The sequence below is a fragment of the Danio rerio genome, chromosome 9, assembly GCF_049306965.1.
Source record: "Danio rerio strain Tuebingen ecotype United States chromosome 9, GRCz12tu, whole genome shotgun sequence".
In the NCBI taxonomy this organism is placed as follows: Eukaryota; Metazoa; Chordata; class Actinopteri; order Cypriniformes; family Danionidae; genus Danio; species Danio rerio.
Genome location: NC_133184.1, coordinates 27,059,564 through 27,070,315, shown reverse-complemented (window position 1 = coordinate 27,070,315; position 10,752 = coordinate 27,059,564). Strand labels below are relative to the sequence as shown.

At 37.0% G+C, this 10,752-nt stretch overlaps 1 protein-coding gene and 1 long non-coding RNA gene across 5 annotated transcripts in view; one reads left to right on the top strand and one right to left on the bottom strand.

The window, feature by feature from the left end:
* Positions 1-1,036: 1,036 nt before the first annotated feature.
* acvr2aa (activin A receptor type 2Aa) overlaps positions 1,037-10,752 on the top strand; it is a 63,429-nt gene continuing 53,713 nt past the window's right edge. For 3 of the 4 annotated variants that reach the window (XM_021478662.3, XM_005167561.6, XM_021478661.3), the window contains exon 1: positions 1,037-2,214. In XM_021478662.3, coding sequence (XP_021334337.1) covers positions 2,160-2,214 — 55 coding nt within the window. In that variant the 5' untranslated portion in view covers positions 1,037-2,159. The remainder of the gene's footprint in view (positions 2,215-10,752) is intronic. The other variant, NM_001110278.2, reaches the window with a different exon arrangement.
* LOC141376131 (uncharacterized) lies at positions 2,642-8,771 on the bottom strand. Its single transcript, XR_012385398.1, has 2 exons — positions 6,092-8,771; positions 2,642-6,032 (listed from the first exon to the last, which is right to left on the bottom strand). It is a non-coding gene; the product is annotated as an uncharacterized lncRNA (long non-coding RNA).

Genomic DNA, 10,752 nt, shown 5'->3' with positions numbered 1-10,752 from the left:
TATATATATATATATATATATATATATATATATATATATTTGTATTTGAATAATTGTTATAATTTATTCAGAAAGATGAATCATTGTCTGCCAGACTAAGATTTTGCTATGGGTATAAAGGGTAGGGTTATAATTTTTCAGCTGCACTTAAACACACTGTGACTGTATTGGAACAGATTTTGAGATCTGTTAGAGAATTTGGAGAAATGCATTTAGCAAGGTTATAGGCTTTGCAGAAAGAAAAACTAAGCAGTATAACAATTATTTATACTTAAAACGAATTTTTTAGGACGCAAAACATTAAACGATAATTTTGACCAAATAATATTTTTTTGATCAACTGTATACATTAGAGAATAGTATATTTCAAAACATTTTTGTCAACCAACCTGACATTTACAGATAATACAATCATGCTGTAAACCTTCCTGTTCAAATCTAATTCATTATAGGTTATAGGCTCACCTGGATGAATGTTCGTACAGTTTATGGTGTTCATTTGTTTACAAAAATGTCCAGGGATGTAGCGGACATTTTAAAAGTGGGGGGACAGCTGTATGAGATCCAAAACTTTACGTTCATGTAACTATTAATCACCCGTTTCTAAATGATCTGTCTCTAAAAGTGAGGGGGACATATATGATGACAGGTTTCCCATGTTCTAGCCCCAATATATACCAGCATTAAATTGAAATAGACTATTCAACTGCACATAATATAACATATTGTGTATCTTCATAAACGAGAGAGTGTTACATCAGGGATATGATAGTACCCAACACTACTATCAACATACAGTGAATATTTCACAGCCTACATTTGGAATGCACGTCACTCTACTGCCACATACAAACCCCTCATGATGAGTAGGGATGGGTTTCTGTGAACCAAGCGCTGCAATTGGTTTCGGTTATTAACATATATGTTTCTGATTGGACAAAGCGCTCGTCAGTCAGTATGGTGCCGCGCTTACGTAAAATAATGGGCGGGTAAAGGCAGTGGAGGACAGAAAAAAACAAAAACAATCCGCCCGGGCGTCCATCTTGAATACTGTAAGCCAACGGTTACTGACAGCAACGGAGAGGGAAATAGCGATAAATTGAGTTCCGACCGCTCTAAAAAGTCCGCCGTCTGCGAACACCGGGACAGTACATTTTGAAGGATTACCTTTAGTGACCACATCTGTCATATCCGTCTCATTTTTTGCGTCATATTCCCGACGGGGCTGATGAAGTTATTTCGGAGGCTGTACGTGCTAAGCTTTATCCAGCCGTCGACTTGTCTTAGTCCGAACGACTGTTTGGTTTAACTACCTACCTTTGCAGTTGTGGAGAAGCTTTGCGAGGTCGCTAATTGCAGGTTTGAATCATTTACACCCGAAGCGAATGTAGATATAGCGCGTTGGCCATATTTAACGTTAAGTCCTTCACTGTCAACTTGAGCTCGCGCGTGCGCTAAATCGTGCGCGTGACCCCATTTATTTCACTTTATCCATGATCTGTTGTACTACATACATTGTATTTAAACATTACGCGAATTAAGCGTGATGTGAAAACATCGTCTGGCGATGTTAATTTCATTTTTATTCCCGTAGACGTGCATGGATTTAGTGTACTGCCTGTGAGTTGTCGGGTGGGAGTGAACTGGAGGCATTGCTCTTCTTGAGATATTACGTTAGTTCATTTGCATTAATAATCAGCAGTATCTTTATATATGTTGATGGCGGGTTCTATGCAAAGCTTTTCCAGTTGGTCTGATTACTGGCAATGGGAGCTGGCCCATTTACTGAACGGCTTTATTGAACGGACTCGTTTATTCTGAGCGCGCGACAGTGCAACATTGTGTAGATACAGTATTATTCGTACGCGTTGGAATTTCCTCGTTATTGGCATGGCTTTTAATGCAAATTGCATGGACAGTCATTGTTGACTTTGTTTCTGAAAGCTCGAAATTTTTGAATCTCAAGTGGACACTTTGATGCCGCTTTTCACTCGCTGAATCCGAGGACTATAAACTGGCACTGGATTTGTGCACTGCCGTATATCTGTCACTGACTCGGTGACATGGATGTGTTTCACTGACTGCTTATCAGTAGTTTGAGGGGAAACTTGAATGCAAAGACTCTTGGATTTTGTAGGACAAGACAGAAGAGTGAAAAAATGGGACCTGCAACAAAGCTGGCATTCGGAGTGTTCCTCATCTCCTGCTCCTCAGGTGGGTAGTAATCTGTTTGACCCCTTTAAATGCAATACGCGCACGCACAGTGTGCATTTGTGTCATGACATATCTCTTTTTGTGTGTATGCATGTGCCACCGGAGGCTCTTTCTCGTGTTACTCCGCATTGAGATCGAATTCATTGGTTTCTCGTAAAATAGCTACACAACACCATATGAATATGATCTGAGCATGCACAACACAGAAGCAGCGATTTCTGCCAGGATTGAGCAGCTTATTTCTCTCAATAGCTGGTTTGACAAGTATCCAACATGAAGACCTGCTCAGTGGAGTTGAGAAAACACTCTGGTGATGTGATCTGAACGTTCTGTTAATATTGACCAGTGTCATTGTGCTGGCTGCTGTTGCTGTTCATGCATGCATGCATGTTTTATATGTTGCATGTAAACCCCCTCTACTGGCAGATCTTTTTTTTTTTTTGTTTTTTAATTATTCATGAAAAGGAAGGTTACATTTATGTATATGAGTGGTTTAGGAAGGGGAAAAATCATTTGATGAGGCCGATGGCTAGGCCAAAGGTCTTATTTGCATGTGAGAACATTAGATAAGATAGGACAGATTACCTTGCATATTTGATCTACACCTTAATGATTATTTTTATTCAGTAGAATATTTAAGCAACAGCAAGTCAAAACAGTGGATGTTCCTCAACACACTCTGTGATCAAAGTTAGGATTTTACTTTTATTGCAAAATGTACAATAGGCACAGTTTGTGCCTGTACTCTGTGTTCCCACTACATCCCTCATCCTGCATCGCACTTGCCCACACAGCTCTGCACTCTTTTGGCTACACAGACAATTAATCAATAAAATGTTATATTTGAGCACATCGCTTCGGTATTTATATCAGTCTAAAGGCAGAAGTATTCAGGAGCTTCTGGGTAACATAAGAAACCATATCTTTTGGGTCACATTGCATATGCTCTCTCTGAGGAATCAGTGTAAACTGATGGGATGTGCACGTATAAACCATTATAGACCTCTGCTTGTAGTGATATGAGGAACCTTTCACCTGATTATGATTCCACCTGTGTTTATGGATGTTTAGAGCCGCTAGTAACCGATTTGTGCTGTATGTTTTGTTGTGTTCCAGAACTGAACGCCTATTAGAGTCACTTCAGTTTACTTCGTCTTTATGCTTGCATCTGTTCGGAAACCAGATATAATTGAACAGTTTGACTTTATTTGTTACATGTGATGTAAGCATTTGCAGAAGTTTTGCCCAGGCATGAGTTTATGACTGCTGAGAGAATTAAGTCTGAGCACTTGCCCAGTCGAATGTAAATTATGCCTTAAACGTCATGGCTCCTAAAATAAATCACAAGTGGCAGCATCTAACCAAAGCGCACATAGAAACTGTAAGCTTAAAGAGGAGTTTAAATGTATTCAATGGCAACTTTTCAGTGTAGCAAAAAGACAGAAACATAATGTTAATGGGCATTTTGTGTGTAGATATATTGTACTTGAGTTCATTTAGAAGCTGCAGTGCTGTTATCTGTTCTTGCTGTCGAATAGATTTTATGTTCGTTTGACGATAACATCAAAGATTTATTTTTTATTATTTTTATTTTTTAGTTTCCAGTCTAATCCTTTTACGAGCGATCAGATTGAATCATGTTCTCTTTGATTTCCCTTGAAATCATAGAATTACAGTTCAAAACCTTCCGCTTGTATCTGATACTGGTGCATCACAAATTCTCACTCGAGTTTTGCCATGGGACAAGCTACTTTTTGTAGATGGCAGCAGCAGAAGCTAGTAAACACCCAATATACCCAGCTAATATCTTTAGTACAACTTATAATGATGGTGATAGGATGCATAAGAAACACTGTATTATAATAACAATTATTATTAAATTATTGTTATTATTATTATTAACATTAGGCTATATTAAATATACATTGCTTACAGACATACATTTACAATGCATTGTGATGCTAGTGGTTACAATGGCCTTTCATCTCGTTTTACGCTTGAACGCTAAATGAATGCTTAAGTCTATTTAACTGAATGTATTGTAATTACATCACAACATCAATGCTGTAAAAACAACCTTGTGGAATTCAAAATAGTCACATTAATCTTTCACCAGAAGTTTTAAAACTATAGCTTTGCATAGAGCCCATAGTTTTTGTTCAATAGTATAGTAATGCATTGGAATAAAAAATTGTGTTAGATGCATTGTGGTGCAATATGTTTTCATGAAGCAACTGAAAAGTCACTTTATTATCACTAATACTACTCCTATTATTGTTTCTAGTTGTTAATAATAACGATAATATGTTGTGCTTTGAGCTCGCTTTGCCTCATGATCTTCTGTATGAAGGCAACTTTCACACATCACTTTCAAATTTAGTTCCTCGGTTTTCTTTTTTTTCTTGCAAATATTTACCGACTATTAAAAGTACATGTGGTGGTCAGCTGTTTTTCACGAGAGCTTTGATGGCGTTGAGTAGCTTGCAAAATTCACTTTGCGTGCCTCTTGGATTTGCGTCTTGGTTTGCATTAAAATGACGCATTTACGCAGAGTGGGTTGTGTCCTTTTGATTGTGTTCATGCTTTTGACTACATCATGACCGGTGTGTAGAATGGAAGTAATGGTGCTTCCTCTTCCAGTGTCTTATTCGTTGAAATCTATTGGCACAGCTGTTGTGGGTAGGAGAGCCTACATTTATTTCCCTTGTATAACACCCGGGCAGCTTAGCTGGGGTCATTGTGCAGCAGCACGACTTCTGAAACAAATTGCCAAAACAAAGATCCTACTGTGCTGTGGATAATATACATTTGCTGTAGAAATCCTCTTTTGTGCAGTCACAACAGGGTTGCTGATGGGCAGATCGATAAATGTGCATTTGAATTCTACAGTAGCTGGTTTTAGTCTTGAGACTACATGATGAAAACTATTTTTTACTTTTGTACTTATGTAAACTAGTTCAGGGCAAGTTGATGGTCACAAACTATTGCTTAACGCTCAATTTTTATCTCATTTATTTTTGACCTGTCTAGTATACTGTGCTAATTTAATCTTTTTATAAGGCGATTTTGATTAAACACAGAATCATTTCACCTCATAGCCCATTTGAAGCACTAAGTCTATTTGTTCTGGGTTTAATAGTTAACTAGGGGTCAGTTCACTATTTATTTGCAAACTGTAACTGATTAGATCTAGGCGTTGTGTATGCTTCAGTGCCTTTATTGTTAATGATCAAGAAATTCAGTGGAACATTGCACGGAATTGAAGCCTGGGATAAGATTGTAACTCTGTTATTATTATTATCATCTTAAATGATTATGCTAACTGTTCTTCTGACACGCATGGATTAGCAAATGGCTTTTTTTAAAGCTACTTAACAAATAGTGCATTTTCATATAAATCTATTTAATGCACTCTGTGCTTCTGACAGCATTGCACAAGTGTGAGATGGAAAAGTGTTGGTTAGTAAATTAAACAATTACTTGCCAGATTGTGAGACTGGTCAATAATAAAGACTAATTATATACTTTCAGAAGGAAGCGTTGTGTTCTTTTACACATGAGCAGATTATGATCCGCTGATTCCAGCCGCTCATATCAGCTTGATGCACAGTAAACACGTTTTGATGTGAGTTTGGGTGCCATACCACACATCAGAGCGTCAACGGCAGGGCAGCATGTGTGAATGTCGATCTCGACGGCTATCTGAACGTGCAGCGTTGTTGGCAAGGAGGCCGGAGTGAATTCTCATGCTCTGATGTGAATTCAGTTATACCATGTAAATATCTATGTAGTGTCAGCATTATTCTAAATGTATAATTCTATTTGTTTAGCTGTTTATAATTAAAGGAAAAGCGGATTTTCCTCTGTGCCAAGAAACCAAGCTAATATTTTGTTGCTTGTTCAAACTATTTATTTAAAATGAGCTGAAACAACACAATTCCTGAGATTTTTTTGTTTTGGGACAACTTAATTTTTTACGTTCATTCATTTATTCATTCATTTTCTTTTCGGCTTAGTCCCGTTATTAATCTGGGGTCGCCACAGCGGAATGAACCACCAACTTATCCAGCATATGTTTTACGCAGCGGATGCTCTTTCTGCTGCAACTCATTTCTGGGAAACATCCATACACACTCATACACTACGGACAATTTAGTCTACCCAATTCACCTGTACCTCATATCTTTAGACTGTGTGGGGAAACCGGAGCACCCAGAGGAAACCCATGCGAACACAGGGAGAACATGCAAACTCCACACAGAAACGCCAACTGACCCAGCCAAGGCTGAACCAGTGACCTTGCTGTGAGGCGACAGCACTACCTACTATGCCTCTTGTGTCGCCCTTTTTATGTTCAATCTACTTAAATTAGTTAAAGGTTCTGTGAAGTGCTTTAAAATGTACCTTTATTATTCAGTGTTTGACGAATTTTAACTGAACAATATAGAGAGGGTGGGACATAGAGTAGCTTCTCCCCGTTTAAAAAAAAAAAAAAACAGCCAATCGCATTTCTTTTTATCTCATCTACGCCAGTGAGAGTGGTTGATCTCAAGCGCATCAAATGAAAAGTTTTTAAAAGGGGCTGAACATGTCAGATGCTAGAGATTGTTTGATCGTTTGATTTGATGATTTGATTTGATCAACGTTTGAGAAAATGTCGTATGATGTAAAAATAATTGTTGATCGATTTAGGCGGAAATGACAAACTGCAAGCTTTACATGTTTATATTTGTTTAATATCTTTTAAAAATGAATTTTGTCACTTTTTTGGAGCACACTAGCTATATTCTTAGAACGAACAGACTGAAACTAATTTCACAAGACCTTATTAAGTTAACTTAATTGATTTTTGAATGAACTGTGTAACCCTGTATTTTTTACAGTGATGTTTAGTACTACTGAAATTGTATTGCTATGCAAAAACAAAACTGAAATTTACAATGTTGTTATAATTACTGTTAATATTATTTATCAAAATATATTTATTTTGTAGCTAAATAGGTTTGTGTTGTTCCTAGCTGATCAAATGCCTGGTTTACTGGGGCACACTTTACAAGCTTGAATTCTTGTTGCATTAGAAAGAGAACATGCAAAAAAAAAGTAGGTGCCTTACTGTACTTGACCTTAGTCTTCCTTAGTTGTTTATCTCAGTAAAGTATCTTTACCCAGATGTAATCAGTGTTCTCGGCTGCACCATGTTTCTTTAATGCCAATTGGATGGATGTTTTCGGCCTGATATCAAATGTCTGTATGAACCTATGTGCTGTGCAGTTTGTCGCATTGTTATAAAACTATACTCATTCACCCTATTTAGTCAAGTCACAGCAGTAATATTCAAGCAGAAGGTTAGACAGGCTAGAAAAGAACAATTGACTTTTCATACACTGATAGAGAGGTTTGAAAATGGAAAGTCCTTCTATTAAAATGATTCTGTATTGATCTGTGGGATGTTGATGCAGAACACATCCTATTTTTTTTATATTTATCTGCATATTTATTTTGCCTGAAGGGCTAATGTGTGATTGATAGCTTGACCTTGTGTTGCTTCGCAGTGTATTTTGATCCTCACCAACTGGACTTCCATGACATAGGCAGGTTGCAGCCACTGTTGCCCAAGATGCAGATGCCTCTGTGAATAATTTACAACCCCGGTTGACCACTGCTGACGGAAGGTCTATTTGAAATCAAATGTGCTACTTTTGTCCTCTAACACTCTGCTTTGACCTGCGCTATAGTTTTCCTGTTTCTTTGTGAACGATGATTTTGTGCTTAAATAGTGATCGAGAAAATACATAAATCAAACCAACAGTTTCTCACAGAAACGGTTGACGTGTTTAGGGCTTTTAGTTCTGCTTGGCCTAAATATTCTCTATGTGAATGATTTTTCAAAGGATAGCAGATTAAAGCTGTCATCCCTGGACGTGTTTTCAACCTCTGAACAAGACTGTTTTCATAAATGTTTTGTTACATATTTACACATGAATTTCACACATTCTCCAACAACTTGCTGTGTGATACAATGTCAGGTTGCTTACTGACAGCTAGGTGCAGTAACAAAGCCTGATCCAGCAGTTTTTTTTTTTTATGTGAGCGTTCATGTGAGACTTCATAGATCTGTGATCTTGCTCAGCCAGTCCTGTAACAGTGGCTGATTGAACAGGGTGGAAGGAAATCAAAGCAGATTAAAGGGGTTTTCTGCAGAAAGTGTGTTAAATATGAATTACACTTACATTGCTGGTCTATACTTTATTGGTTAGTGATGTGTGCAGATCTGTGCTTATTAAATTCATATGAAAAGTTTAAGTTAGTTAACTGACAGAATATATGATGTATCTGTGTGCAATTTCGCATATAAATGTATTTTTCCACGTAAAATGTGTTATTGTAACTTGGTATGTACCAATTTTCTGATATGCAAATTCTGAGTATCAGGTGATACTGTTTTGATTCCAGTGGTTTTGTTTTTTTGAATATCTATTATTATACCACTAAATGCATACTACTTTGTTATAGATAAAAACATACATTAAAAATATGTATAACACATATGTGGTTGCAGCAAAAAATTTTAAATATTTATATTCATGGTGGGCTATTCATATTGCAGAGATCTGTGATTAGGCACACAGCCAAAACGTTATTGAGTGTGGACCTTCTTGGTACTTGTCAACCGAAATTAGAGATATAAAACCTATTTGTTATTTGAGATACTTTTTAAAAATGTATATTTTGCTGTCCATCCATCAATTATGTCCAGTGTTTGATTAATAGTGGCATAAAAGCTGGTGATGTAACGGACAACAAATCTCACAGTTCGCATCACATTATATATTTTAGGGTACTGTCACATCTGTAGTTCGCTTTATTTGGTCCGCACCAAGTCTAATAAATGATACATTGTTGTATCTTCTGCCGTCTTTGGGTCGTTTTCACACAACACTGCTGGCTTTGGTCCAAACCAGTTGAAACGAACCAAAATGCAGTCATCTGACAAAATCCACATCTATTATTGGCCAGATGTTGTTGAACATATTTCCTAAACTGCTTATTGATTGGTACGAATTCACGTGCGGGAAAATGCCAATGAACTCCTGCAGGTAAACAAAACCGGCAGACACAAAATGTTGCATTTTACTATGAAGGGACGACTGCGCTGACTGATTGTATCCCTGCTTTAGACAAACTTTTGAGAATGAAGCGCGGCCGCGGCTGGAAAACAGTGTTTTAATGCATTGCTCGTCACTTCAGCAGGAGGCGTGAATTAATTTAGCTAAACTGCTATATGGTCATCTTGCGGAAATATTACCAACGATCCATCATGTAATGTTTTCGCCTCTCTTTCTGTTTGTAAATCGCTATCAACAAATATTTTTCCTCCATATCCCATAATGCACAGCTACGGCAGCTGAATTAGTCCCAAAGGCACTGTACTTCTTGCGGTTGGACCTGTTTTAGTACGGATCATATTCTCACCCCAAACGAACCGCTCCAGGGTTCGTTTGAAAGCGTACCGAGACCACCTCTTCAAACAGGTCTCGGTACGCTTATTTGGTCCGCTCTTGGTGCTCACTCGAGTACGATTGCTGCATTCTCACCTGCCCAAACGAACCGCACCAAAAGGGAAAACGAACTTAGTGCGATTCAATCGAACTAAATAAGGGAGGTGTGAAAGCACCCTTAGTCCTGGATCGGACAATTTATTGGATCAGCCGAAAAGGGGAGGAGAATGTATTTTCTTTCCATTTATTACAAAAACAGTAGTGCGAGAAACTTTTGGTTTTAACAAACAGAACTTAGAACCTGTAATTGTATTAAAAATAATATTGTAGAAATAATAATAAATTGTAAATTATTCAGTACTGTGAAAAATTCACTGTTAATACTACTACTACTGTTGCTAACAACACTAAGTGTATAAAGGGTATATATTTAGTATAAACATATATTTAAATGTACATTTAGTCTCATTTTCAATAATTGATTAGTTATCCACTTATAAAACTGCATGTTTTATTGCATCATTTTTGAAGAATTATTCAGTGGCATATTTTAGATGGCCACCATTTGGTTAAATAATGTAATTGCTGTCTACAACTTTCATTTTTGAGTGTTGTTAAATGCACATGATGGTGATTTTAATCTTTACCATAATCATCAGGATTTTATCTAAACTATAAACTGTTATCCCAGTACTTCTGTGTTATTTCACTGTTTGTAACTTTATAAATAACTCACAAAAGACTAAAGACCGTTTAGGATTAATAAACAAATGCAAATCACAATTATTTGCATATCCTGATCTTTACATGTGCAGTTTACACTGAATGCATTAATGCAGGCTAAACAAGTAGTAACAGAAAACATCTAAGAAACCCAACACATCTTGAATAACCTACCACAACTTCTTCCATCCACATTAAATTTTACAGGTAAGCCTAAATGATTTCATACATGTGATCTGAATGACGCTAGAGGCGATCTCTCTGCGATCTTTACAAATTTAGGATTAATCTACAAGCAAACAAAAAAAGTATTCAT